Genomic DNA, 13,985 nt, shown 5'->3' on the forward strand with positions numbered 1-13,985 from the left:
GGGAAAGAGACAGATTTAGGCTGTGTTTAGGTGAGGAGGGGGCAGAGAGAGAAAGAATGAGAAGACTGAAAGGAAAAAGAGTTGAAAGCTAAAGAAAGAAGCAGAGAGAAAGTGATTTAAATCTTTATAGCAGAAGAAGAGAGATCACACGGCGTTTGAAATCATTTTGTTGTGTGTGTGATGCAAATGTTTAAAATGTCATGTCACAATCATACACACAAATACACCAGGCACAGTGTATATAAAAGGATTCACAATAAGATAAATAAGATCTGAATTAATTTGAATGGATGAATATAATTTTCACTTCCAAAATCAGGTGCTTGCATGTTTGTGTGTGTTTGTGTGTATGGCTACAAGGGGTTCCAGCTGTTGGGGAAACCCCTGTCGGGGGATACACGTCTGCAAAGATAACTGATGTTTGTTGTGTGAGTCAATGACTGGTGGAGTTTTAGAATCAGGCTGTGCTGCTACTCAACTATAAATAATTTATCATCGCTCTTTATTTCTTTCCAATTTGAGGAATGATACAAATCATGTTTTATGTGGCTCCTGGTCTCTCTGGTTTCTATATGACCACACAGTGTGAAAGTGTAGAGACTAAACTTTTCACCTGACATTAACATCTTATTTTATTCCAGCACACACCGCTTACAGTCAAGCACCTGTCGTCAGCAGTGTTGCTTCTTCTGCCAGTCTGTTTGAAATTCAAGACAATAAAAACTATTTTTAAACTAAACCAAATTTTGCATTTTTGTGTAACTTGATTCAACTCTGTATATCACTGGGGATCACATTACTGGCTGTGCACTAATTTACAACCTGTGCGTGTGTGTGTGTGTGGGTCTCCAGGACACTGACAGACCTGCTGAAGCAGCAGGGGGGTGAGGTAGGCTCAGTGGAAAACGCCACCGCCAGCTCGCCCATTGGAGGGAGAGCCAATGGCATCTCAGCCAGGATGCCGCGCAGCAGGAGTGGTGAGTGTCGAGAGAGTGTGCACACACGCACGAGCACACACAATCACAGGTACATAAGATAAGATAATCACCTTTATTGACCAAGTATGTTACACACAAGGAATTTGTTTCCGGTACACTCACATTCCATGCAAATTGCAAATTATATTTTGAACAAACACATAAAACAACTTCAGAGAAGCTCATCAGCTTCCATACAGCAGTGTGCGTCTGATGTTTTTGTCTCTATTTGCATAATGAACAGTATTTTATATGCAGTGGTGCATTTGTTATGAATTACACCCCATCTATTTTCCCTGTTAGTGGAGCTGTGTGTCTACACTTATTTGTCCATAGTCTAACACATACTGTATAGAAAGACAAACATTCAAGTAGGTAAGTAAATAAAAATTCTTGCATGGAGAATTTACTAATCTGTTTTGTTTTTTTTAAGCAATCTGTAGCAAAAACTTTTAAACGTATTTTTGCTGCAACCTTCCCAATGCTCTTCATATTTGAAATCTTAGTGTTGTTTAACTGCACCCAGGACAGTGGTGAAAATATTTCACATTCTAAAAAAAAAAGGCCTAAAATTATCAAAGCAGATGATTTGCTCAGGAAAGGTGGTTACTTCGACACTCTTTTCTTAATACACAGTGAATCATTTAAATTATTTATGGAGAAGAGGTATCACACAAGTGAAACCCCTGGACAGAAATAAAACTCTCAGAGCTCCCTCGAGTTTTTAAAAAGAACCTAGCCAAGAAGGTGAAATACGCAGAACTGCCTATTCACTGAGTTTCCCCAATTAGAGGCAATTTACACCATGTTTTCTTACACCACATAAAGCCACACAGGCACAAATACTATACATATTAAAGACCGACTAAAACACAAGTTCAATGGGAGGAAGAGAAACTGCTGCTTTTCATGTTGTTGCTTTGGAAAACAAGAAAAAGCTGGTGTGCTGCCAGTCTGTCCCTCGTGTTTTTAAAAATCTAATGATCACATGACACTAGCAGAAGGAGCAAAGACTCTGGAACAGGAATGAGGCCAACGTGGCATGGCAGAGTGTAACAATGAGCTCAGGGTTTCTGTTTTTGTGGGTTTTTCATTTCTATATCAGTTAAAAACTGAACATATAAGATAAGAGGGGGGGGGGTTTGGGGTCATTTAAAGGAACTGGGCTGAGTTACAAAAATAAATTAATTATATTTACAGACATAATTTAATGTACAGTCAGTACACCCCACTGTACCAGACAAAAAAGGAGCTCAGTCCAGAGCTGGGAAAGCTCAAATTTATGCAAATATGCTGTGATGGAGTTCATCAACAGCCGGGCAAGAGTCAATCAGGATTATCTTGAATCCTGCAAAAACGGAAGCAAATAGTTCTCTACCCCAAAAAAAGAAGAAGCAGAAAAGAAAGTCTTTACTGCTCTGCTCCAGTAAGAGATTTTTCAACACAGTGGAGGAGAAACCTATCACCATTTCCCAATTCTTGACAACATGTCATCACCGAGTTATAGAGACATGATAAAGTAGAATGACGTGGAAACAAAGGAGACATCCGTCCAGTCATAGCCGAGCATGTAAACTATGTGCTCAACATAACAAACCCCAAACACTATAGCATCACCAGAGCCCAGCCCAACAAAATACTCTGTCTCCATGTGTGTATACCCTGACATCGGAAAAACTCCATCAAAAATTTAAATTTTTACTTCTGTCTAATTAAAATTCTAAATTAGAGAGTGAAAAACACCCTGTAGCTATTGAGTGTGGTTTTAACCTCTGAAATGCAACTCTACTAAATTTAATAGTACTGAGTTGCAGTACGAATGAAGCACAACAATGCAATGTAATCAGTTTGAGCCATTTGTAACCTTTGGAGAGACAAATGTGCCACACTCAGCAACTGGCATGTTAATAACAGATACTGCAGGAACTGCCAGGGTTAAGTCTTAGATGCAGTAGCTGTCAAAAGCTTACCAAGGAATTTTAAATCCCCCATTGATGCTGCTACTTGGCGATAGACAGGATCATCCAGCTGCCTCTGGGGGGGGCCAGACAATCTCACACTACAAGATGGTTCTCGACAGGCACACAGAAGAGTCTTGCAAATGAAACAGCATGTGGCACAATCTGCAGATTGAATGAACAAACTATAAGTAAATGTTGGTGGAGGGCAGGAGGGGGCCCACTTCTCAATGTGAGATGACAGTAGAGAAAGGCATGGAACTTGGCAGAGGAATCAGTGCTGATGGCGATACGGTGCCTAATGATGGTAGTGTGTCCCATATTTATGCCCATTACACCCACTTTTTCTCAGAGAAGGAAAATGTCCACTGGCTCTTTGTGGTCAATAAACACAGCAAAAGAACTGACCCAGCAGGCATCTTTGTTCCAATAAAATCCTCTATCTGAGCACATATTGGTGCTTCATATCATGAATCACTTCTATCTGTCCCAGATCTTCATCCTCTGTTCAACCTCATATAGTCTTGACCTCTGCAAGAATAAACAGTTGTAAGAATAGTTGTTGCATTTGTATTTTTACTGTGGACACACATCAGTTGGGCATATAAATACAAATGTAATGCAAAATGTTTCCTAATTGAGCCACAGGACAAAGTGGAACACTGCATAGATTGCCTGGGCAGAAAACTAATGAACTGTATTGGTTTTTCCGCGGCAGAAAGAGGCCTTAGGAAAAAGTAACGTTCATTGAACACATTTGATCTGATTGGAGGCCAGTGTTAAAAGCCCTGCTGATGTCCTGTGGCTGATATTCACATTAAAGCAGGACCGTATAACTTTTGAAAGAAGAAATGAGTACATTTTCCTCTTGCCTCATTTACCACATTCAGGAGTTTAGCTAAACACTTGCTATGACCAATAGCTCGTGGTGGCTGTTTGCTAATGTGGATTGATTAGAGCCAGTTTTGTGACTTTGTAATTAATCTAATCTAATTTATTCATGTTAACGTTACTGTTCTCCTCCTGAGCTAACAACGCAATGTGGAGGCCAACTGTCCCGTAGAGCTCCATGTCATGCTCCACTTTAGAGCAATCCAATAAAATCTCCAGGATTTGATTTAAAACCCTGTCCATATATTGTTTCACATGGAAATACATCACAATACTGAAGCTCAAAACATTAACTTCTTGTTCCAAAGACACTAAAGGTTACAAATGTCAAAAATCTTTAAAGTCAAAGAGTTTTTGAGATTTACATGAACCATCAGCAGCTGATGTTAAAAAGTATTTGGTCTGAACGTCTGACAAACATGACTCACTGCAGGAAGGAACGCTTGAAGTGAACAACAATGACCTATTTCTCAGGGAAGACTGCAGAAGCAGTGTGACCCACTAACAAATTACTTTGTAACACAAATTTCAATTTTCCTTCTCTCCCATCTGTTTTTGTTCTTTTACCCCAACTGTCAGAGGTGTCGCTTTTTAAACATTCGTCTCATCCAAAACGTTTTCCTGCGCTCACAACTCTGCCCTGGAATTATGAGAAGCAAATGGCTTATTTTAGTGAATTAACACTCGTGTCATGTTGACGCTTCCGGCAAAAGGCATATGTAGGACCGACTCAGCAGATCGCACAAAGCGAGGATTATAAAAGTACGTGGGGGTGGAGAGAGTAGCTTTGTCTGCTCCGACTCTGCTGCAGTAAAAGATGATGCACACAGACAACTTTGATATATGATCTCACTGATGACAGACCTGGTGCAAACGCCGCTCTCTGGCTTTATTCTTGGCTTTCAAGTCTATCTCTCACACAGGACATTCATATTTCATCTTGGTGATGGCAAAAAGCCACACAGTGCACCCTCTCATTTGTCACTTTCCTCAAGGCACTTAAGACACCTTTAATGCATCATTTTATACACAAACCCATGCACATTTATACACACGACATATACAGAAACATATGTGTTTCACGGTCATGAGCAGTGACAATAGCACGTCAGTGGGAACAGCAAGCTGAAGCTATAGTTGTGTGCACATGTGAGAGAGAATCCGTTACTTAAAACTCTTAACTCCTCCTAAAAACTTTTAACCATTGACCTAAAAATGAATCTTAGTCTAAAAGTCCTACTTCCACAGCATCATTTGTGGTTCTGCTAAAACTGTGCTAGACAAGTAAATTGACTGTCCTGCCTCTGACAACTGCTGATCCGAGTTGAGAAGCAAATCATTAGCTAGCTGTGGCCCCACAGGCTGGCAGTGTTAGTGATGGTAAACCTAATAAGAGCAGATAAAAGAATATGAATTAGATTTATTCCTCTGCAGTGGAAGTAAACACAGCGCACAGGCTCGCCAATAGCAGGAGTGTACTCAGAACTTAACAAGACATTTAGGGCAGAAAGACAGTAATAATAACCACAGTGAACACACACACCAGAGAGCCTCCTCTAGTAGAGTCACAAGCCCAGATACAACACAGGTATCCACACAGTGACTCTCTCAAAGGGACATAAAAATGCTTATAATGACAATGGCAAATGGCAAAAGGTCCATCAGACTCCCTGAAGGAAAATCTGGCAGTAGCTTCTCACAACTGGTGGTTACTCTGTGTCTCTGTCCAAAACTGAGACATGCAGCACATACAGAGGAAGACTCATCTTTGTTTTTTTATACCTTAATCACTGCCTGCCATTCTCAAAGATATTACATAACTCATTAAGCAGCAATGCCCTCTTGTACTGCGCTTGAAAGATCCCAATGCCAGGAGTTCATTTGGTGGTGCTTAATGAAGAAATTAATATGTGCAACCATGCTGGAAGTTTAAAGTGGAACGAACCAAAATCGTTCCTAAATCCCCCAGCTACTGTTCCACATGTTTACACACACGCACTGCATATATACAGTAATTACATACATATTTCATTATGCAATCACTGAAACCACACACTAAAATAGGAAGCAGCCAAGCAGACTGACTCACTTATAGGTCTCCTACAAAAATAATTGATAAAGGATGATAATTTGGAACCACTTTTGTAGTTTTTACAAGTTACAAATAACAGAAACACTAGAAAAACTGTCATTTCTCCACATCATGATTCAGAGGCGTGCTGGAGATTGTCTAAATTGTCTAAATGTTAAAGCAGAAACAGGTTAGATGCTACCCAGAGAGAAAGAGGTGGTGGTAGAAATCTGACAGGAAGATATAATAAAAACTAAATAAAACTTTTAAATAAATTTAAAAAACATTTTTTTAAAACCTACAGAGGACAGTCATATGCTTTCTACCAGTAATCAGAGCTAAGTGGCGTTTTCAGTGCTGCCTCATGATGAGCGATGGGGGCGACAGTGGTGCAGTGGGCAGAGCAGTCGTCTCCCAACCGGAAGGTTGTAAGTTCGAATCTTGGTGCCTGAAGCCCCCCAAGTTGCTCGTGATGGCGGTGCGTATGCACACAGCAGCCCGGGGCCCTCGGCTCCATTGTATTGTTACAATGACAATAAAAAATAAAGCTTCTTCTATCAATAGCTGCCTCCACATACACACACACAACATCAGAGACACCTGAGCTCCTCATGGCAACCAGTGAATATCAGTACCAGTGCGTTGGGATCTCTTGGTTATGAACTGTTGTTCTAACAACTTCATGAGGAAGAAAAGACAAAGATATAATTAGAAGAAGCTAATAGATGATGATGACAATGACATTATAAGAAGGATTTTATTTCCTCAGTCTATTAATCTAGCAGAGAGGTCAGCACCACTGGATTACAATGGATGAATTTACACACACACACACACACATGCTACAACAGGTGAAACATCTCGCTGGCTAATCAGCTAAAATACAACACGCAATGCTTTGATAAGTGTGTGTACATGAATGCTGAGTTGTTAAGTTTAAATGCTGTTACTGAAGCTCTTGACCTTTGTCTGCCCCTGGATTCTAATTTATTCCACCAGAACATCCTGCCATCTTCTGTATCCCTCTCTGTCTCTCTTCCACCAGTTCTACTCTTTATTCATCATCTGAACCACACATGACTCTTTCACCCTGTGCGTCTCCTTCGTGTGGCAGCCAGCCAACAGCCCCAGGCCCGGCCCTGGACGTATCCATACATTTTGCAGCTTAAATCATTCAAAATATCTGTCAGTTGAAAGCACAAAAAGGGCACAGAAATAATGCTAATACAGCTGATTTTGTTTTTCCTCTTCCAAATGACCTTATAAAGCATGTTGATTGTGTGTGTGAGCGTGCTTGTGAACATTCATAAGTGCTGTATGTGTGTCTGTCCATGCCAGGGGCTGACATCAAGTGCTCTGGCTGCATCAGTGGACATCATTACTACTAATAGCCAGGCCTTCACTCTCTCAGCTAGTTTGTTCCATTGTTCATTAACCTCAGCCCATTTAGCAATGGACTGGCTGTCTGGACCAAAGTCTCCAGCCTCAAGATAAAAGGCAGACGTGCATTTATGTGGTATTTCCACAGCACACATCCCCACCTGAGACTTTCCCAGTACAACCATTATGGCTCTAACACAGCAAGCTGACGGGTTTAAGCACATAGCAACACAACTTGAAGGCTAGCTGACCGCCACTATGTCTGTGCATTAGTGACAGAAAGGAACTAATCAGTGTAGCACAAACATCCTCTGGGAAATACAAACAATATTAATTTGAGAATAATTTTTATTGCACTGAAAAGCTGTTTAAATTGTTTCTTCAGTTGAAACTGTTTTGTGCCTGCATTGTGAAATGGTGGTCTCTTGCTTGTAAAAGTTTAAAAGGAGCAAGGCAAAAACAGTAAGGAGAAACCACTGACTCCCAACGATGGAGTAAGCATCAGCCACAGATGTTTAATGATGGCCCAGCACCTTCAACAGCCAACTATCGGCTTGGTGCACCAGGGCCCCTTAAGGTGTCAGTATGTTTTAAACTAAGTGCATGTCAGATGCTCAAGCAGCGTTCCTCTTCCTCCTGCACCATGCTGCAATTAAGAAGAAGATACATCTGGCAATTTTTATAACTTTGGAAAATAATCCTTAGACAAACCTACAAACTTCACCTGGCAATTAGCCAGATGTGAGGAGCGGAGAAATAATGCAGGGTTATCAACCTTTTGAATAACTGAGTGCAACACTGTGATAGACTGTGCAAGAGTCTGTGCCTTCCCTATTCCTAATTGTAGGTCTTGCACCTGCCAATGATGGCTGGCTTTTCACCAGCTGGAACACCTAACACTTTGGCTTCAGATGCGGCTGAACGGCACTTCACAAAAACTTGTTATTTTCAAGCATACCTTGGACTTTAACTTTCAGTGTCCTTGCAATTTTTTTCCTCTGGGGTCTTATTGCCACACATAACTTTGGCATGTGATGTGTGGCAGTCCAGTGATAGTGTTACTGGATTTTTTTTCTGCAGTGCTGGGAACTACCGAAGACCCCCAATGGCCCAAAAGGCAATGCTCATTATGTTGGTTTAAAAAATGTTTTTAACCACAAATTAAATCTTTTGACAGGTACTTGAAAATTCATTGGTTGCCCGTTCACTTTAGGATTCAGTTTAAGTTTGCATAGCATGGCCCCAGAATACCTCACTGAACTTGTACAATGGCATCATCCCCCGAGAGCTCTTAGATCAGGGAACAGTTTCTTGTTGGAGGTTTCCAGGGTTAAGTGATGTCGATGAGCGAGCCCCAAGACTTTGGCACACAGCAACAGTGAGCAACATCAACTGGGATCTGGGGCTGTAGGTAAACTGTAATGAATCTGCCACATGTACTCTGCTATGTGCACAATGGGTACCTGAAGATGTCAGTGTTTACAAACTGCACAGTAGGGGCCGCAGTACATTTCTGCCTCAGAGGATGCTACATGTTTCCTTGTCAGGGTTATGTAATCTAACATTAAGGAAGCTTGTGACTGAAAAATAAGACATTTTTGGTGGAGTGTAAGGACACTCAGGACTATAGATTGTTTTGCTTCAATATGAAGGGACACATTTTAAAAGTTAGGTTTGTTGCTTGTTTTTCAAATCATACTGTATTTACCACTTCCTGACTCTGCCTGTCTCTCACCAGAACAGTACCATCTGAATAACGCGGCCTATGGCCCATTTGGACAAGTGCTTCCACCCACACACAGCAACCACAGCACAGTGGGGCTCAACAAATATACTTCCCTTAAGGCTGTGGGTAAGTCAAACACACACCCACACATACAAAATGATGATGACTTCTAATGACATAGTAACCTTTAAATCACAGTAGTGCAGGAGTTGTTGTACTTGTCACTGTTTTGCTTAGTAACACTCCATTTTTTATGATGCCTCCAGATGTGGTTTTGTAAAGATCTTGTAGTGTAGCAGCAAAGCATCAACAGCCTGGAAAACAGGCTGCAGGGTGTTTGGCAGCTGACAGTACAGGCTGTTTAGCGTCAGCAAGGCTCTCTCTCTCTCACACACACACACACACACGTTGGCTTTGAATAACAGTGTGTGTAACAGAACTACATCCATCTCCAGGTTTCCCATTAGAACAAAACAATGCTTTACCAGCCAGCCAGTGGCACTGCTTGTCAAGGTGGATTTTTTTTTTTACCTTTACTGTCCATGGACAGTTAATGGAGAGAGTACCCTTCTCTGAACTGTCTTTACAGGCAGTACGTACATTCTTTACACTTGGGACTGTCTCTACAGACAGGTATGATTTAACTTCTAAGGTAAGGTGACTTTGTCAAGAGCACTGAAACAGATTTCAAATAATGCACACAGTTTACAATATTTATTATATACACACACACACACAACATTACAGAGGAGCAGAACTAGAAATTTTTGGAAGGGGGTAGCACATTTAAAATGCATTTAAAAAGTAAATTGCTCTAGGAAATAATAAACTATATATTAAGAATCAAATGGTTTATTTTGTGTAAAAATGAGGCACGCATAGTGCTTTCTTTGGCTAACTCTCTGGTCAGAGAAATGAATGCAAATATCATGGCGTAAAATAATTTGACCAATATAAATTATAAAGCACCAGAAACATATTACTTGTATTTAAGGCAACAATTAATCATTTTTGTTCATTTTTCATTCATTAACACTTACAAGCATAACATTTTGATTCTGACAGAGGTGGCACTATGAGTGATCGGATCCAGGGGGTGGCCGGTGCCACCACTGGCCACCCCCTGGATCTGCCCATGTTTATCAAACAGTCTGCAAACAGGGCATTTTTACAGGGTAAAAAAAGCAGCAGCTTTTGATAAAAGATAGGTCACTGAGTCGCTTTTGGACAATCTGGTGAAAGCACACATAGACACAAGGTTACAGTTCATGTAGGAAGCATTAGCAAGCTTGTGAAGATGACCTCACTGTGTAGATTATTTAAATACTTCTATGTGACACTCCTACTCAAGACATACACATACATATACACATGTACATTTCGGATTCAGGGCGAGAGTATTTATAAACCTTCATTACTATGTCGTACTATACGTGCCACTATCATTGCCTTCCACTCCTCAGTTTTTTCCTTCCTCCTCATCATTCTCGCTGCCTTCTGCCCTCTCACGTCCCAGAAAAAGAGGAACAGCCTACCACTACGATCCACCTTGAGGGCATACACCAATCAGAAACATTTTAATCTCCCCCCTTTGATCTTCTTCAAACCCTCCCTCTTACTCCTCACCTTCCTTTACCTGCTTCTCACTTGCTCTCTACACGTTATCTTTCCCTCATGATTTATTTCTGAATGTCACATTTTCTGACCAAGGCCGTCCAATTTATTTGTGATGGGAGAAGAGTACAACTTCTTTTTTTGTGCTTCTGATGGGTTTGACTCTTCCCACAAGGCATTGTTTTAATCTTATTACTACCTTCCTACTACTTAGCTTGTTTTCTGTACCATCACGCTGTTAACATCACATTTCCCAAGTGTATTTAAAAGTGTCTAAAATTCATCAAGGACCAAATGAAGAAGACACTGCTGACAGCTTGATGCCAGGAGGTCTTGACATAAATGCATCATGGATTAAGTATGATTCAGCTCATACAGTGACAGACTGTGTTTGCACAGTGACAGTTCATTTTAGGCTATGACTGCATGTGACTCAGAACTACATCTGTGACAAATTGAAAATTACTCTAAAGTATAAACAAGTTTAGAGGCCAAATTTAACATGTGTTTGCTTTGCTGGACTAATTGATAAAGGATACAAACAGAGCCTTTAACAGTAGGTTAAAGGGTTATTTCTGGCCATTTAATTTTGTTGCTTTAATCACTGGTTATGAGAGGATTGTTACTGTGATTACTATAGGAACACTATTACAACAAACTACGATGAGCAAAGAAAGAAACGATTCAAAACTGTAGCTTGTAAATAAGACAACATTTTTTGTCTGACTATCTAAATCACTTTTTTGGAGATGAAACTAAAAGTGAGCTTATCAAAGTCAGTGTCTGCCTAAAGAGAGTTTGGTAGAGCACAAATCAAATGTAATGTTTCTTTTTACTGGTTTACAGTGGACAGTTTGACTGATAATTCTACAGTTTGTGTTCATTTTTTCTAACCCACTCATGATTCTTGCAGTGTACAACTTCTGCAATTAACCATGAAATGATCCAAGCTATAATCGATTGGAAAGATCTTATGTTTTCATGATAAATGCTCCTTTCTTTGTTGCAGCGGACAGTGCATCTCATGGCTTCTACAAGAGCTTCCCACTTATGGACTTCTCCCACTACCAGCCCGTGGCGCCTCCTGCCTTCCAGTCAGTGCCGGCGCAGCCCAAACAGAAGTCCTACATCCACCAGCCATTGCCAGCACACCACGACCTCCATTCCCCTCTCTCCATCTCCATCGCCTCCAGCTACCTTGAGCACTCACGTCTCCCTAAGACCACCACTCACCCGCTCTACTCCGGCTCAGCCTTCAAAGCCTGGGAGCCAACTGGCCGCCACGTCCATAGTCATGGACAGAGTCATGGCTACTCGATAAAGAGGAAGCAGAGCACAGAGAACATGCCGAATCTCTTTAGTCAGCCCTGTGGGGGGATGTATGGTGGAGCTGGAGGGGAAGCAGGGCAGGGGCAGCATGTCTACGGGCAACATCCATCTCAATCATCCTACTACCACCACACCAGGCCGAAGAGCTACTACACCCACAGTACAAATGAGGTGACTGTCTAAGTAGCAAGGCCTCAGAACAGTATGCTGCAGTACTGAACACACTAACAAAAAGCTTTGGTGAAATGAAAATCACCCTAACAGACAGTTGGCCCAACAGGAGAGGAATATTAAACAGGGAGACATATTCTGACTTACCAGATGTAAAGGGATGTTTCAATAAGTGGAAACAAAGAGATTGAGGAGATAAACAAATTATTGGACTCAGACTCTAGCAAGGCTCCTGTACATTGGTCATATAAAGTATACAGACACTACCTGAAAGGAAGTCACATGGCCTTGATCAGTTCTCAACCACTATGGTTTATTCACTACAATGTGTTTCATAATTATGGCTGCACAGGCCTTGTAGGAATACAGACAGGGATAGAACCGAATGGCAACAGTCTTACTTGCAGCAACTCATAGAGTGATGAGGTTTTATATGCTGATTTCAGGTCAAATTTGGCAGGAATGATGAGTTTGTGTTCGTCAGGTAACTCTGGTTAGGTTTAGGTAGCAGGTCATCAGTGCAGTGCATAAAAAACCTGACTCATCATCAGGTTTGGTTGTTAAAAAAAAAAGCATTCCACAAGGAGCCTGGAACTGACAAATACTGAAACCAGCGGGTCATACTTTCCCTAACACTGTCAAATCAAATGGGCATTCAGTTTGAACATGCAGCTACTTTAATGCGACTTTAGCTTGTAACTTTTAAGATCTATCTCTGTGGCTTATCCACAGGTGTTTGATCTCTGGAACCATTCTCATAAATTTGGAGGTATCAATATAAATAATGTCCTTCTACACCAGCCATTCTCAACCAGTGGGATGGGCCCACTGGTGGGTCTCAGAGCGCCATCTGGTGGGATGTAGAGTAGTACTGCAAAGGGTTAAATTAAAATTAATATTTAATATTATTAATTTATTTTTTCATTTACAAAGCTATGCATTTACTAAATGTGCTCAAGAACTCACAAAAATTTCATTTCATAATTTCAATGACCAGTTGTACAGCTCTTAGCTAGCTAGCCCAGCCAACTTTTTCTTAGATGCAGACACAAAATGGATCAGTTTTGAAATGAAAAAGTGATATGGGAGACAACCCTGTGCTAGTAAATGCTCCAAAGTGTGAGAGGAGGAAATACGACCCTGGATACATTAAATAAATATACTGAATACATCAATTTACTACTACATCTACTCCTATCCCCTTAAAGGAATACTTCTTCATTTTGAGAAATACATTTGTAGGCTTTCTCAGATGAGAAGGTCCATACCACTCTCATATCTGCACACTAAAAGCAAAACTACTGCTGCTAGCTTCTTAGCTTAGCTTGACAACAGTGAGACAAGACATCTGGAAATTACTGTTACTGTTTCTTACATTTTGGTTATTGTATGAATTATTAAATAAGCAAAATGTGTGTTAATGAGATTTAGAGGCACTGATGGGTGGATTTTGTTATCTTTAGACAGAGCTAGCAGTTTCCACCTGTTTCCAATCATTATGTTAGCTACATTAACTAGTAGCTGGTATCAACTTCATATGTAGTGTACAAACATGAGAGTGGTCTTGATCTTGTCATGTAACGCTCGGCAGAAAAATGAACACACTTTGTTCTGTTTTCACCAAAATGACAAATTGGTTCTCTAAGCTACACTAATCAAAACACAACACTATGTACAACTAACAAACTAACTAAACAGAGAAGAAGATCAACATAAACCTGAAAACACAGGAATAATATTGCAGATTTTCATTTGGATTTACAGCACAATATTAAGATTCCACTAAAAATCTTAGCACCCGGCCAAATAATTTATGAAAATTGTTAATTGTAATGGTGACGGCATGGGGTTGTAAATCAAGTGTAAGG

The 13,985-nt window shown here is 40.6% G+C and overlaps 1 protein-coding gene across 1 annotated transcript in view; it reads left to right on the plus strand.

The window, feature by feature from the left end:
• The window catches only part of shisa8b (shisa family member 8b), a 21,271-nt gene extending 8,807 nt beyond the window's left edge, over positions 1-12,464 (plus strand). Inside the window, exons 3-5 of the mRNA XM_020587885.1 lie at positions 853-977; positions 9,016-9,129; positions 11,627-12,464. Coding sequence (XP_020443541.1) covers positions 853-977; positions 9,016-9,129; positions 11,627-12,129 — 742 coding nt within the window. The 3' untranslated portion in view covers positions 12,130-12,464. The remainder of the gene's footprint in view (positions 1-852; positions 978-9,015; positions 9,130-11,626) is intronic.
• The last annotated feature ends 1,521 nt before the right edge of the window (positions 12,465-13,985 follow it).

Source organism: Monopterus albus, unplaced genomic scaffold (assembly GCF_001952655.1).
Source record: "Monopterus albus unplaced genomic scaffold, M_albus_1.0 scaffold485.1, whole genome shotgun sequence".
Classification (NCBI taxonomy): domain Eukaryota; kingdom Metazoa; phylum Chordata; class Actinopteri; order Synbranchiformes; family Synbranchidae; genus Monopterus; species Monopterus albus.